Below are 15899 nucleotides of genomic sequence, written 5' to 3' on the forward strand. Positions count from 1 at the left end.
TCCGTCCAACGTCGTCGCTCCCTACGTCCTTATATACTCCAATCCACATCTCAATCACAAGCAAAACTTCATCATGAGTCCTCGAATGATTCATCCTCAACGCAGGAAGCATAGAGAAACGCGGATACCTACTCGATCTTCCACCAACTCGTCGTAACCCCAATGACACAATGTATGTATTATCTACATGTGATATAGCATCGCATACATTTCTATACAAGGTTAGTCCGCTCAATAGCCTAATATATCTTATCTAGGTACTAGTAGGCACGTTGTAGGGTATTGACAAGCTAAGCAGGGGCTGTGATCGACAGCATTCGTCACATGTACACCCACTTCAACCAACCCAACAATGTGGCTGGACTCGCCTCAACTCGAAGCTTCCACGGCAGGGAGAATGGCCTGATTGTGATCCCGTTCCTAGATCGGGCGCTAGGTACCCACGAAAAGTAGATCTACTTGTGTTGTGAGTAATCGCTTAGATTGCTTTGTGGTGCTGCTGTGGTGCCAGTGGGCTTTACATGTGATTATGGCGCCAGGTCCCTGGCTGATTGATCTACGCCACCGGTTCTCGATTCGAGATCAGGACAGGCTGGCCTAGTTTCGTTCTCAACGTTTGTGAGGACGGGATTGCGTTTAGATTGCTGCCTGTTATTTGTGGTGATCAGGAGATTGTTGAGTTTAGAATAGAGGTGGGTAGATGGGAGCTCTATGAAATTGTTTATACTGGCCGAAAGAGGTTTTCATTGCGAAGCCGGGGCCATAGAGTAGTATGAGTGGGATAACTGCGCCTGAGGCCTGATTGTAAAGACATCAATGCGATATACCGAAAGTGCTTTGAAAGCAGCTAATGTACAGGTGGAAGGAACGAGGAGCACGATTCATCCTCACTTCGCCGTATTCTCCACCACATTTGAGCTTTCCAACCATGTACCAAACTCGTCGAGTCGTTGCTGCTCATCATCATCCTCAGCATCAAGACCCTTCTCGGCCAAATCTTCAAGGGCTGCACGCTTTTCATTCGTCTTGCGGAAGCGCTTCCGCTCGCTTCCGTCTGAGATGTACGCCACAACTGCAGTCCCACCGAAGAAACGTCCATTCATAAGCTAAAGACCATGTCAGCATTGTGGACTCGCGCATCTTAGGTCCAGCAGGCACTTACCTTGACGCAATTCCGGGCTGCTTCGGGGTCTGTGAATCGAACGCTGACTATGCCCTCCGGCTCTTTGTCGTAGAGAACGACGTTTGTGACCTCGCCTAGCTTAGAGCACTCATCGCGAATATCTTCCTTAATGTCAAGGATAGCTGCTGGGTCGTCCTGTGACTGTCAGCTGGCGAACTAGAATAAGCGGGGATTTAAGCTTACATCCAACTCTTTAAGCGTAAACATGTGCTTGAGGACCACAACTTTCTCAAACCGTGAGTTCGTATCCACCAGCGCAGCTGGATCGTCGTCATCCCAATCCGTGAGTTTACTGTCTTGGTCAGTAGGCGCCAGATAAACGAGCGATGGCTGCGTACTTGTTCAGCTTCTGAGTCCTTTTAATAATCTTCTTCTTATCCCTCATGCTCGTCTTTGTCGGCGCCTCTTGTTGGCTCTTGAAGGAGAAGTCTGCAGCCTGGACGCGCATCGGCCCCTGTGGCCCTGTCTCACCTAACCTAAAGTCGGAATCATCAAGCATTTGGATTGCCAGATTGACTGACTCCGGCCGGAAGTAGACGACTAGAGCTTCGCCTTTGAACTTCCCATCGTCATTTGTATACATTTTGATGCGCGGTCGCCCGCTATCAATCTCTTCCGCAATGACTCCACACCGCGAAAACATCTCTCGGATCTCGTCGAATTGCGCATCGAGGGGAATAGACGTTACATAGACCGCAGTATTGACACGCTGCTTCTTCTGCTTTTGCGACTCGCCCTAGCGATTGGCCCACCTTAGCTTTTTACCTCTCACATGGATAGAGAGAATACTAACCTCTTCTCCTTGCTTTCGCTTCTTCTTAAATTGTTGCGCATTGGCTTTCTCATCTTCATCCACACCCTGGACTCTATAGGCTTCTTGCTGTTTCTGCAGCAAGTCTTCATCGACCTGGAGGACAACCACAGGCGCAAAAGCGGCGCCGACCAGTAATCAGTTTCACGAACCACCCAGAATCCATGCAGACTTAGCCTTTCGAGCTCAATTGCAAGAGAAAACAGGTCCATCGACTCGCGCGGTGGGATTCTCCGACAGAGAAAGCAAGAAAAAAATAATGTAAAGCAGGAGGAACGGAGAAAGGGGAGAACAGCATGCTGCCGGGCAACATCAGCTGATGAGAAGGCGCGGACACACCGTCGGAATCCATCGTTTTAATATCGTATCGTAGCTATATTCCTGGCCATCTTCGGTCTCTAGGATGAACTTGTTGTCTAGCTTTGAGAAGGAGATTCGGGGATCGCTGTCGAATTCGGATGGGTCTTGCGGGAAGTTGCTAAAGGGGGGCGGGGAGTTGGTCGCGTCGCTGTTGTTTGGCTCGTGGAGCGCCATGGCGAATGGATTGTGGACGAGAAATATGAGGGTAAAATACAGAGAGTTATGAATGAAAAGCCGCAGTTGACGCAACAGACGGCGGGTAGAAGCAATGGTTGCGGGGAGCGAGCTAGAGAGGTCTGATGCCACAGTTACGTAAGCCACTCCGATGGCAGGCTTGATGCCTTTTTCGTCAATACCCAGTCGATGCAGGTGAGGTGTCCACATGGCAGTGATGCTAGAGAGACACATATGCAGCGACCGTAATGTACAAATTTCAATGAAGCTATCCCGTAGTCCTGCAATCAAGGTAAGAGGATAGCTGAAGGACACAAGCGAGAGATGAGGTTTGATTGAGGTACGTCGAGCGCTCCTTTGCTCCCTCCCTAAAACGATCCCACGAACCATTCGAGAGACGGAGTCGAACAATGGCCGTAAGCCCACTAAAGCCGTATCGAGGCTCGTGGTCCCGAGTCGAGACCAGGAAGAGGATACACGCAAAACCCCTTCTACCCTAGCAATCTAGTTAGTACCTAGTACCTACCCCCTACCACCTGCCCAAAGAGGAAATATGCAAGAACCTGAGCCCCATCCGCAGCGAGGATCATACATAATAGAAGGTCTTTCAAGCGGGAGAATACTTTGAGATATACCTTAGCACAGCGAGGATCTCGAGGTCACGGAGATGCTATAGGCTTAAGGTGTTTATTGAAAGGTGTTTATTGAAAGGTCTTTGGATCATCGGAGGGTCAAGCGCAGGCTTTACATGGTTTGAACGGAAGGTCAAACAGGGCTCTTAAGCGACTGATTCGAGTAATACTCGTAGAGGTGAAAACAGGTTATGGAGGTGGTTCGCGAGGTGGAGGTTAAATAAAGGGCTTGCAGGATATCTTCCTCCCCACATGGTGTCACAGTTTATAAGTAGATCTTTAGAGAAACGACAGCGATCTTATCTTAAGCTGAGCTGCTGCCGTAAGGGATACAACAATGGTAAGAGGATGCTTGGTGAAGACAAGGAGGTTCGGAACGATCGAGGTTCTTAGTATAAGGTTGTCGAACGGTCCCTTTCGAACAGTACCTACCTACCTATCCTTAGAGGTCGAGCCTCCTATGTTGTCGAGTCTTAAGAAGAGAGCATGGAATGGAGGGCATGGCTGACAAAGATCATGTATATGTCATTTATTCAATTTAAGTATATAGTTAACGTTATCAAATCATGTCGCTGTACCGTTGAAAGGCGCAAATTCATGGATAAATAGGCTCATCGATAGGATCCAAGCATCGCTCTAGGCAAATGGACACCCTCCAGTCCGGGTAATCTTCAATCCTTCTACTGCTTCTTGCTGAGACTTTCGTCCCATGCCCTCGAAGTGCTTAGGCCCAACGTTTGCAATGTTGTAGCCGTTTGGATAGTACTTGTCGCCCTGGTCTCCAGGAAGCGGGCGCCCGAGTGCCCAGGTATACCAAGCTGCTGGCCCCCAACGATTCCAAATGGTCGGTTTGACATAATAAGGTGCGGCGTCCCACTGAGTGGCAAAGATCTGCTCGTCTACGGTCTGACGTTCAGTAAAGGTTGAATAACGCATGAAATATGGGCGAGGTAACGTGAGGTAGCGCATGACGAATCGGCGAGAGGACAATAGGAACGAGAAGAGCTTGGCATATGATGCTGGCGGCGCTTCGTACCTGCTCAGTTGTTAGTATAGAGCGGCTAGATTTGCACAACTTGGAGCTGTGCTTACAACATGGCCTTGCGCAGGCGATCATCCATCATAAAGGAGACGAAATTCAGACCAATAGGGTGAAATGCTTTTGGTATTGAGTAAAGCAGGACCTCCGTAGTTCCATCGGCGACCTCGCGGTTCTTGACGTGCGGTAGCATGCACTTTTCTTCGTAGGCATCACTCCAAGCCATAATCTCTTCCAGCCAATGAAGTCCATCGCGGAATCCAGTCTTTCCAGAAGGCAACTCATCATAGCTGATGTTGAGACCATCGCCCAAGCTCTTCCAGAAAGTGCCAATGGCGCACTTCTCCATATCGGTAAGCTCACGCCATTCGTATTTGTTGATGAATCTGACTGGTTGGACAGCGAAAAGCCCAAGTGTGTATAGCATGTCACTCTCGAGAATCGTGCCTGACCCACGGTAACCGCTGTGGACGAACCGAGTGCGCGCAATAGCTGCGTGACTGCGTGCAGCGGTCGGGGACTGTCCAACAAACTCCTGCACCAAGACAACAGTATCTGAGTAGCGCTTTAGGGAAGTTTCCGGAGCGGAAAATTGTGTTGTTTTCGTCAAAACTTTGGAGACGGTGGGAATCCCATATGTCTAGATCCGCCAAGTTAGAGGTAGCCTCTCAATAACCAGAAGAATGAAGCATACTCTAAAAAGCGCAAACTGCAAGGCCTTGGTGAAAAAGAAGGGAAACTCGAACTGCACTAGATTCTTTTGGATTTGGAACGCATCTTCATCAGTCATTCGCGCAAAAGATTCTCGTGTTGGATAGTTGTATTTCTTGTGGATTTGCTTTACACGGCGAAAGCGAAGGAGAGAAACGAGAACAGGGTATGCGGCGACCAACGGAAGCACAAATCTGAGGAGCTGTTGAGGGGAGACATCCTTCAGAATGGTGGCGAGGGCTTTGGACAGTGCCTTTGGCAGTTCCGCCGGAGACGACGCCATGTTTGCGACGCGCGATACGAAATAAATATCACGGCAACCTCATAAAAGAGAATCGGAGAATTTGGGTTGAGATCTGGATTGTGGCCGTTTATATTGGACTCTGGTGTGAGTTCCCCACACTCTCCAGATCGCCCCTTGAAGGATCCAAACTTTGGAGCAGTGTAAGCACTTTCGAGTCAGGCGGCCGAGCCCCTCGAGCAAACGCCGCGCTTTCATTCTCCGTCTTTCCTTCGCTTACCTCGGCTTCCCTTGGCTTCTCCTCATCCTTCATCCTTTGGATTTGAAAAAATTCAGTTTGATTCGCTGTGATCTTGAGAGGTCTTCGGGCCAATTCCCTTGAATTAACCTAAATTCTTTGAAACCACCAGTGAGTGGGGTAGCTCTGTTTCACGAAACAGCAGCCTCTCTTCAATCCCTCGTTCCCCATTCGCTCCGAAACTCAGCTATCTAACACAGCCAGTATCTTGGGAGCGCCTTGCAGGATATGGTCTGATTGCCAACCGATATCATCAGATGCTCTTCTGTACGACCCGTCCTGGCTGCTCGGCGCCGAATTTCCGCAACCAAGGGTGCGTCTTACTGCATGTTTTTTTGCACGATGAGAGATAACCCGCTCCGAGGTTGCTCGTACTATTCATCAAATCTGCCTCCCAAGAGCTTTTCCCCCGGTCCGGGCATCCTATATGCACAGATGGAATTCCCCAGGCAGACTCGATCGCGTTGGACAAGCAACCTGTGAGTCAAATCAACGCTTAAGAAGGGATAATTCAAGCTTTCTTAGCGGTGGAAAGGCGAGAGCAGTGAAACCAAAGCCAAGCCAAATACCCAGATCACAACCTCCCGCGATAGCCTCTGCGATTGGCCCGGTATAATATACTTGGTCCTGTTTGAGAGATCGTCAAAAAACGGCTGATAGGAAGTGTACGGCGCAGGTACGTACCATACCAACAATAGCGCCAGCCCATCCAATAAAGAAAGCCGCCGTGGCAGCGAATCCGACTGGTAGCCGTTCAGGGCAATTCCATGCAGTCCAGTCGTACTGTTTACCTCTGTTGAAGAGTATATCCGATTCCACCAACATCGTGAACCAGATGATGATCCAATAGCCGATTAGCGGCACCAGGTTCTTGAAGACCTCGTACAGAGAGTCTCGGCCACCAATGGCGCACGCTGTGTATATGAGAGTACTGATGCTCGTGAAGACAGGGCGGGGCACCTTGCACCAAAAGTCTCCAAGCATCTGAAAGTTCATTGCCATGGAATACGATCCGGGGGCGTTGTTGGAGACGATTGTTAGTACGTTGATAAACGCGCAGAACCTGCCAAACCCTCCAAGGCGGCCATAGCCGGCCATCAACAAACCGCCCGGGGTACCATCATATATGGTTGCCCAACCAGAATTATGAGCAACGCCAGTCCCAAGGCCGGCGCCAAGAATGAATGTGATGGTCATAGCGAGGCCCACTCCCATAGTGGTCGCCGACCATATTCTCCAGGTCCCGGTATTTGGCGAATAATAAACGTGGTAGTCAGCAGCTCCCGGAACCCAGGATAGGGCACTGGAAAGGCAGAGTGAGAAGAATGCCAACCGTTTGGCATTGACCTCCTCTGCTGAGCCAATGGAGACAGTACCAAAATCGAACTCGGGGCCTGCCGACCCTAGAAGGATAGCGAAGACCATCAATTGTGGGAACCATGCGAATCTGCTCACACATGGTTAGGGATGACTCTTCCTGAATCTGAGTGGATGTGTAACCTGCCTTTCATAGTACTGGAAGATGTGCATTCCGAAAGTTGCCAAGACCAAACTGAGCAGCGCGACGATGATGATCCCAACCACCACGGAAACAGCACCGCCGGTGAGCTTGGAAAGTAGCTGGCCTCCAACCATTGAACTCATCATACCATAGCCCAGGTTTGTCAACACGTTCAGGAAACAGCAAACCTTGCTAGGGTTGAACCCCACAAGATACCGAGATACAATCTGATGAAATATGAAAGGTAAGCCCATCTGTCCTGCGGTTATGCAAACCAATGCTAGCGCATATGGCCAAATCAGGTGTAACAGATCAATCATACAAGGGTGCGATGCCCACTTCTTGGGCCCCAGGTACACATATATCCTATGGCGATGCAGCCCAAAAAGTTCCCAAAAAAGGCACAAAGTGCGGCATCCAGGAAACTTAGTCGCATAACAACCGTCCCAAGAGTCCCGACGACCATATTGTTGAGTGCCATTCCCATACTGAACCACGTCAGGAAGATATTGAATGAAGCCGATGTGCTGACTCTCTGACGCTCCTCGAAAGGCACTTGCTCAATCCCTCGGGTCTCGAGGCCCTTGACCCCCTCCGCCCATCGCTGATATCTCGACTTCAAAACGGGGTTCTCGGCGGGATGCGTGCCGGCTTCATCGTCTGTGACACTCTGCAGCGAGTGGGACTCAGGTTTGTTTTCAACCTCGAGACTCATGCTAGTGGAATCCGAACGGCAGAAAAATTTCCAGAGGAAGGGAAGGCGTTCGGAGAGCGGTTTCCATCTCGCTGGCGAGTCCATATATTCAACAGAAAGTCGCCGGCTATCACTCATGTTCGTCGCGCAGAAGAAACTCCAGGGGTGTTGGAGTCGAGAAGCCTGGGAGATAGTTGGGAAATAAGCAATTGGCTGTTTGATATCAGTCTAGCTTTGCGTCACCAGCAGCATTCCAAGCCGGGAAGGGAGGATACAAGCGGGTGCTACAGTTCCAAGCCTATCTACATGATCGCCGCTCCGCTCTGCTTTAGAAGATGTGCTGATAATGAAACAGTGTAACCGGAAGCCGGCATCAAGCATATGTTGATCCTACTCGCATGGGCATAACAAAAGCTCGACAATTCGCTCACCGAATGTCGTCATTTCTGTCTCTTCATCACAGACACGCCCTTTGCAGGCCTTGGGCCACCATCTTCATCATACCGGGTCGTCAGTCACAGCACAGCGAGCAAGCTAAGCGCGTTCCTACCCCCTTAACGCTCAGATATCAAGCCAAAAATGGAATCGATTATCCACTGCAGCATTCTGTTTGATCTCAACCTGACGTATTATAATTCACTCCCCACACCACTGGAATGAAGCGGAGAATGCAGGAGAAACTCACCACCACGTATCGGAACTTAGCCGTCCATCCGATTGCCTTCCTCGCAACCCAACCCGCAGAATAAAAGGAACCAAGATTCGGGGAATCAGTCTATCCAAGCTTTTTTCTCATCGGTTAGTTTCGGACAAATTAGAACGATCCCTGTTTCTACCGAGAATGTGCCCACACTGTCCGTTGTCTATAACTCAATAAATTCTCGACCCTAGGTAGCCTAACCTAACCAACCACATCATGACGGTTACGTAGGCTTCAGTCACGCTTCCTCTCAACTTGTTTCTTGGGACTCCTTGGGACTTCTCCGATTAAGGTACGGAGCCTGCGATCTCAATCTATAGGTAGCGGCTAGCATCAAGCGCTGCCCTAAGAACTCCGGATCTATCAACAAGCATGCCGCAACCTGCACCTTAGCCCTTCTTGGATTAATCTATCATTTAGTTAGTTAGCCCTTGTGTCACAGTAAGCGTGCATAAGCGCAACTATGCAATGTTAAAAAGAGCTTATTCTGGTCATGAGAGGGCCAAATAATTAAGTCACGCAGGCGCACTAGGCCCTCAGACTTGGAGTATATTTATGCTTTTTACCCTTCGTGTCCGTGCCCGTGCCCGTGGTTATAAGTCCCTTTTTTAGCTTTTTATCACATGTCATGCAGTGGCCTTTTTCGAGTCTGGGATTCTGGTGTTGCTCAATGGCAATGGGCTCTAAGCGAAGCTACCAGTAGTTGAAAGGTCTTCCAAACGTTATTGAAGGAAGTACAACGGGGTGAGAAATACTCGAATCATTTCTTAGTGATATATAAAGTGTGTGCATTGTTTCCTGGTGTTGGCTACTTTGCCAAGTAGGCGGCTCAAGCTTTACGTCTGCTTCTACTAGGACACGAAATATATCCAGTTTGAAGTCTGTATTTGTCCTAGGACAGCCTCAAAATAGAAGGAACGGCCTAACTAACAACGAGGTATCAGATAAACCGAGGGGAGTAAAATATATACAAAGAAGGTCGACCCGGAAGAAGTAGACTAAAGGAACAAAACGAGAAGCAAATACAAGCCGTCCGAAAGCGCCGGGCTCAAATTCAAACGCCAACCTTTATGCTCTCTATTACAAAACAATAACAGACGCACTAAGCAAGACAGACAGGCAGAAGCAACGAACGGAAGAGGTGTAGTACAATTAAATGTGTTCACCCACAGACGCCAAACACACACTGGTGTTGGGAGAATAGAAGCTCCGAAAGAATGAAGGCGGATATTAGCAAGCGTATGACGAGAAATGGTTAGCGTCCAGTATGATACTTTTTGAGAGATGAAGACAAGGATCGAAGGAAGGGAACGGTTGAGTTATGAGAAGTCCAGCCGTACACGGAATAACTCCTTTGAAAGTGGGGTACGTATAGAGAAGGTAAGTCGATCGGCGTATGTTTAAGACTGGCTCTGGCTTTGACTCTGACTGTTGCTGTGACTGTGGCTAGACCGAGATTGAGACCGACGAGATGTGGATCGTCTGCTGCGGCTAGAAGGCTCACGGGCAGGAGGTGCGTGCTCGAAGAAAGGAAGCAGGTCAGGGTTCTGACTCGGAGGGGTGTTCGATGTAGAGAGATAGTTATTGATGACGTTGTCGTCAGGAGCGGTGTCGGGATGGATCTCGATACCCGGTTGTCTGCTGACATTTCCGCCGTTGAAGTCGAATTTGAATGACTCTCCCTCTCCGTTTGTTCTCTCAATCGGAGACCATCCAGCAATACTCCCTGCGACTATGCCTGCCATTGCAGCCGCCGGACCGAATGCCGAGTTCGAGCGGGAACGGGCGCGTCTGTGAGACCGGGAATCGGGAGTCGCAGGGAACGGCGGAGTACCTTCACTGCTCTCTGCAACCGGGGTACCTGGAGCCGAGTTCTCTCGGGACCTTGAGCCACTGCGTGACCGAGGCAAGAACTCTTCTGGATGCTGTAGCTTGTGCGCCAAGTTCCTCATCCGTCCTCCACGGAGCGACTTGAAAAATTTCAGCTGGTGGCGGATTTCCTCGAGAGCGGGGTTCCACTCATATCGCCGGTCCTCGTCAGATATAATGAGCTCCGGACCCTTCTTGCGGCTCCACGTGGGAATAAGTTTCCTGATGAACTCATCTGGGATAAGTCGAATGATAACGGCAACCGGGAGAGAGATCACGCCAAGAATTAGACAGACTGCCCATTGAGCTCCTGTGAGATCAGTAACAGAGAAGGCGTGTCCGCCAACGAAGATGATCAAAATCTGTCCACCAACAATAATGAACTGGATGCCGATGAACCAGCGGTTGCGGAAAATGCCTTCGAAGATGTTCAGGCCACTGTCTAGACGACGAGAGCTGGATACATGTTAGCGATTTGGCTCCCTTTTCGCTAAATGTCAAAAGTATTACACTTACTTCCACTGGTTGAAGATTTGCATCCAGACAAACGTGTTAAACACTACCGTCTTGAGAGCGGTGTCCGCATCTTCATCTGAAAAGTCAATGATAGACTTCAGGATCGACTTTCCAGCAAAGTTCAGAATCAGGGTGACGACAAGTTGGTAGATGCTTTGTCCAATGATCATTTTCCACATGGTCAAGGTAATAAGCGGCGCGGACTTCGGCTCAGGGCGTCGGTTAAGAACATAAGGAGAGGGAGGGTCGGTTGCTAAAACGCAGTTAGATATGTTAAGTGTGAGTGAGACAGTCTCCAGAGCAGCATACCTAAAGCTAGAGCAGCAAAAGTATCCATGATCAGGTTGACCCACAAAAGCTGCACTGCTGTCAACACAGACTCCTCATCACCACTGGCCACCGCAGAGATAAACGTGAGGAGGACCGCTGTGATGTTGACGGTGATTTGGAACTATACCTATTAGCAAGCAGCTTACCACAGGGTTAACATGAGACTCACCTGCAGGAACTTCTTCACAGCATCATTTACAGTTCTACCCCAAGCCATAGCCTTGACAATAGAAGCAAAGTTATCATCCATGAGGATGATGTCTGACGCCTCTTTGGCCACCTCGGTACCTGTTATTCCCATTGAAAATCCAACATCTGCTGTCTTCAATGCCTGAGCATCGTTTGTGCCGTCACCCGTAACAGCAACTGTCTCGCCAAGCTTCTTGAGTTGAGTAACCAGAATCTTCTTGTCATCAGGGCTAGAGCGGGCGAGAACTTGCAACCGTGGGATGATTTGGGTCATTTGGCGGCTGCTTAGTTTTCGGAACTTAGGCCCTTCGATTGCTACACCTCCAGGCGTAAATATTCCACACTCTTGAGCAATTGCCTTCGCGGTCACAATGTTGTCACCAGTAACCATGCGGACGAAGACTCCAGCACGTTGGCATTGGTGGACTGACTCTGTAACTCCAGCTCGGAGCGGATCTTGAATGCCAAAAACGCCGAAGAAGATCATATCCTTAAAGATGTGGTCGAAAGATGCGAGTGAACGGTCTTCTTCCTGTGTAGGAGCTCCACGCGGGGGCCATTCTGTGAAATCACGGTAAACCAGGCCGATGGTTCGCAAGGACTGAGTGGCATAATGGTTGATGGTGTCATCAAGGGTCGATCGATCCTTCTCATCCAGCGGGCCTTCATCAAGATTCTGAGTAGGATCGCGAACGATCCTCGTCGACTTAGCCAACAAGACCTCCGATGCACCTTTGACGAGCATCCGGTATTTCTTGCCGTTGTCCATCTTAATCACAACTGCCATGCATTTGCGGCCAGAATCGAATGGCACCATTTGAGCTACATTCGCATTATCCCGAGCCTCGCTGAGTGAACCTAGGCCAAGGTAAGTTCGTGCGAAGCCCAAGAGAGCGGTTTCAGTTTTCGAGCCAATAAAAGTCATAGTCCCTTCCTGTTCTCCTTCGAATGCAGTTGAGTTGAGCACGATCGAGTCTAGAAGCAGCTGTTTCGCCGGCGGGGAGAGGCTGTTGGCGAATTCAGATGGAGACAGTGCGTTTTCAGAGTCGGCTGCTCGGCCTTCATTCCCAGGAGCGGGCGACGAGGCCTGGGATTTCCCTCCGAACTTAGTGCTGGTACCCAATGTAGCAACAACAGCTGTCATTTTGTTCTCCGTTAGTGTACCCGTCTTGTCTGAGCAAATTGTTGTTGCATTTCCCATGGTTTCGCAGGCTCTTAGCAGACGGACCAGGTTGTTGTCCTTCAGCATCCTAGTTGTAGCAAACGCAAGGGCGAGTGTCACAGCAAGAGGCAGACCCTCAGGAACCGCAACAACAATGACTGTGACAGCCACAATGAAGATTTGCAGGAAAGCCTGACCTTTCTGATCGGCGTTTCCAAGACCTTTCAGCTGGGCGAGGAACTTGATGAAGAGCACCACGAACAATAGCAAACCAGCGGCTAGACCAAGCTTCGCAATGTACTCTGCAAGGACGTTCAGCTTTGTCTGCAGTGGTGTTGTCTGGCCTTCATCCTGGAGAGACATCATAGTCTTGCCGTATGTTGAATGCACCCCAACCGCCGTAACCAGGAACGTTCCGACGCCTTCCGATACTTTGGCACCAGATACAATAAACGGGTCCTGTTTAGCCAGATTCTCATGTCGTTCAATAGCACCATAAACCTCATGAGCAGGCGATTTGCGCAGGACGTCGGATTCACCAGTAGCAGAGGATTCATCGCATTTGATATTGTGGCCGGATATGTAAATTCCATCAACTGGGACAAGGTCACCAGGCTCCAAATGCATGAGATCACCGACAAGGATGTCATGGACAGAGATTTCAGTCATCTTTCCGGAACGGATTACCTTGACCATTCTATCCTCTTTCTTCTTGTTCAACTTCACGAACTGCCGTTCTTTTTGCCAGTCATTGGCTGCACCAACCACCACAACAATCAAAATAGCTACAATGATGGCCACTCCCTCAACCCACTGAACCCGCGGCTCGCCGGGTTTTGCCGTGACAGACTGGTAGATACCTAGCGCGAGTGAGATAACAGCCGCAACTGTCAAGAGAATGAGGACCTTGTCGTTGTATGCAAGCCATGCTAGCTCAAGAATACTCTTTGTTTTCTTCTCTGGAAGTTTGTTGGGCCCAAATACACGCTTACGGTCGGCGTAGGCATTCTCGTCCTGTTTGTGTGGCGTGGTGTTTGCTCGATCCGGCGGCGTTTGAGGTGGTGTATCAGTCGCGGGCTTTGGCACAGAGTTGCTCGGGGAAGTGGCATCTTCAAAGCTCACAGTCCCGTCCAGCTCGGTTTCATCCAGGCTGAGACCGCTGCGTATATCAGTTCGCAGGCCCTTCTCAAGCCCAGCAATACCGCCAAGAGCGTAGAAAGCGCCAAGGCTCTTGGGATTCAACAATTTGTTCAGCTGCCCGGGGGAAAAGGCAAAGCTGTTGTTTTCCACCTCGAATTCCGCTTCCCGTCCGGGATCCGGCTGAAGCGCTTCCTCGTAATTTTCAATCGTAGTCTTTGCCGAGTCAGATGGCGAACCGTGGTTTCCATTTTGACGTGAATCACCACCATTTGAGTGAGATGAGTCCTCAGACTCCAGAGAATTTCCGCGAGATCTAGCGCCTGGTACGGAAAGGTAATTGGAGTGAAGCATCGAATCTGTAATCTTCGAATTGGGAGATAAAACGTTGTGCGGCGACGGAGAGGTCGGCCTGCTGTCGTGCTCTCTGCCTTCCGACGAAGCATATGATCGTACTGACGGAGCTGACCGGGTGTCGGTAGGCGAAACACCGCTGCCATTCAGTAAAGCGCTAGTATCACCCGTCGGGTCAACATGATTAGCCGAGTGCAAAGACTGTGATGGTCCCGAAATCTGGGGAGGAGGTGGGTTTTGGTCCGCTGTTGAGGTGACGGCAGAAGTGTCTATCGTTATGGTGGGAGCTCGTTCTCGGCGCAGCGGCGTTGAGGCTGATTGTCTGGAATCATCTTCAACCGAATTTCTCGACTCGGACATGGTCGGCCAAGGAGTCGACCGAATCTCTCAAAAGCCGAGAAAACAGAACAAAGAGATGTTTGATATCAATGAGAAAGTGGCTCCAAGAGGAGCACCTGGACGCTATTCAATGGAGTCATAAACGATTGTCGCGCTAACAGGGGGATTGAGGTTTCGTTCCCTGGGAAGTGACACAAGAGCTCAGCGTGACTGGAGAGATGCCATCAAGGATCCTGGAAAGGTTGGTGAGCTGCGAGGTGGCTTTGTGTTCTGCCCAAGGGCGACCCGAATCCGGCCAAACAAACGAAGGAACAGGTCAACGTGACAAGCAAAGGGAGAAAGAATAAGGTTATACGACTAAAATTTTAGGGCCTTTTCTGTCGAACAACAAGCCCAAGGGATTGAGAGATCAATGCGAAAACATCGGGCAGGGCGACTGAGACTTGGAGAGGGATGGGAAAGATGGAAGAGCACTGAGCGGGAACTTTTGCTTGAAGCCAATGCGAAGCAGGACCCTGAGCCGACAAGCCAAAACCGAACGAGCTAATGATGCAGTACGCACTGCTTCCGTCACTCCACTCTGGCTCCACTGGATCTGTCCAGATTCCAGAGCCCTCGTATTTTTTACTGTTTTACGCGTGCAGAACCTCCTGCTCTTCCTCCTCAGCTCTCTCACAATGTGCTGAGAAGACTGCCTCACTCTCAAGATTATTTGGCGAGAAGCATCAATGGAAGGAGCGATTCTAACTCCTTTTATGGATCCTTTACAGCTTGACTTGTGATTGCCACACCAAATTGTCAAGACGGAGCTTGTCCTGCAACTTTACTCGCTGCTGCATTGCACTGCCTCATTCCACTTTTGGTCGAGGTTCTCCATAACACCAACACTTTCAGTCTCATCTTTTCTTCCTTTTTCCCCTTTGTCCTTCCGAATCCCTGTGCTTCTGAGAGGCAATTGCAAGGGCGAATTATTCGCCAGGCAAATCGCTCCTTCCACCCGAACTCATTCTCGAGTTACAGTACTTAGGTACTACGAGGTTGGTGTTGATTGAGGTCAAATACGAAGACTGCCAGCTGGCAGCTCTTCCTGCATCTCCCCAGAAGAGACCTGGCCATGGACATCAGACAGACACGCTGGCATATATTTCTCACATTTCACCATCCTTTCACAACAAAACCCCCCAGCAAATCAAGAAAAATCGTCAGTCTGGACGTCGGCAAACAAATAGTGTTAAGGGATCGGTGTCTTGGCGAAGGCTGTGCAAACCCCACTCCCTCTCTTTGCTGCAATTCGAAGCTTCTGATCCCGTTGTTGAAAACAAATTTCAAAGCTTCACTATCGATTATTGCTATTCATCATTGGCTGTCCTGCAGGAATATTCACAGTCAAGACTTGACTATCATGCTAGCAGCTTTTGAACAAGAAACGTGCGATTGCCTGATGCGGCGCTAGAGCGACCATCTCGCTTCATCTCCAGTCGCAGGGGTTGGTCTGGGGACCCTTGTTTCTGTTTGTGATGGGTGTTCAGTCGTCGACGATATGTTGCTCGCCTGGGTACAGGAAAAAAATTGACGGAGGTGCTCTCTGCTTGATTCGCGTTGGGCGAGAATCCTCCTGCTTTCATCCGTACCGTGGGTGAGGACGCAACCACAAAACCT

At 49.8% G+C, this 15899-nt stretch overlaps 4 protein-coding genes across 4 annotated transcripts; all 4 read right to left on the reverse strand.

Annotated features, from left to right (window-relative positions):
• Window positions 1-177: 177 nt before the first annotated feature.
• On the reverse strand, window positions 178-2615 carry BJX68DRAFT_228360 (U2 snRNP complex subunit CUS2). The gene is made up of 7 exons (XM_071038845.1): window positions 2334-2615; window positions 1977-2090; window positions 1522-1919; window positions 1367-1475; window positions 1163-1318; window positions 297-1106; window positions 178-219 (listed from the first exon to the last, which is right to left on the reverse strand). The coding sequence occupies exons 1-6, from the start codon at window positions 2526-2528 to the stop codon at window positions 888-890; spliced, it is 1191 nt and encodes a 396-aa protein (XP_070903474.1). The 5' UTR covers window positions 2529-2615; the 3' UTR covers window positions 178-219; window positions 297-887.
• A 1069-nt stretch (window positions 2616-3684) lies between these two features.
• Window positions 3685-5347, reverse strand: BJX68DRAFT_228364 (uncharacterized protein). Its single transcript, XM_071038846.1, has 3 exons — window positions 4894-5347; window positions 4253-4839; window positions 3685-4196 (listed from the first exon to the last, which is right to left on the reverse strand). The coding sequence occupies exons 1-3, from the start codon at window positions 5191-5193 to the stop codon at window positions 3797-3799; spliced, it is 1287 nt and encodes a 428-aa protein (XP_070903475.1). The 5' UTR covers window positions 5194-5347; the 3' UTR covers window positions 3685-3796.
• A 591-nt stretch (window positions 5348-5938) lies between these two features.
• BJX68DRAFT_252896 (uncharacterized protein) lies at window positions 5939-7665 on the reverse strand (the record flags this gene model as incomplete). The annotated part of the gene is made up of 4 exons (XM_071042627.1): window positions 5939-6076; window positions 6134-6896; window positions 6954-7177; window positions 7273-7665. 4 exons carry the CDS (start codon window positions 7663-7665, stop codon window positions 5939-5941), a joined length of 1518 nt encoding a protein of 505 aa, XP_070903476.1.
• Window positions 7666-9115: 1450 nt separating this feature from the next.
• On the reverse strand, window positions 9116-14947 carry pmcA (putative P-type calcium ATPase). Its single transcript, XM_071038847.1, has 4 exons — window positions 11229-14947; window positions 11039-11180; window positions 10730-10982; window positions 9116-10669 (listed from the first exon to the last, which is right to left on the reverse strand). The coding sequence occupies exons 1-4, from the start codon at window positions 14259-14261 to the stop codon at window positions 9745-9747; spliced, it is 4353 nt and encodes a 1450-aa protein (XP_070903477.1). The 5' UTR covers window positions 14262-14947; the 3' UTR covers window positions 9116-9744.
• Window positions 14948-15899: the final 952 nt, after the last annotated feature.

This window comes from Aspergillus pseudodeflectus (genome assembly GCF_044049435.1).
Source record: "Aspergillus pseudodeflectus strain CBS 756.74 chromosome Unknown BJX68scaffold_5, whole genome shotgun sequence".
In the NCBI taxonomy this organism is placed as follows: Eukaryota; Fungi; Ascomycota; class Eurotiomycetes; order Eurotiales; family Aspergillaceae; genus Aspergillus; species Aspergillus pseudodeflectus.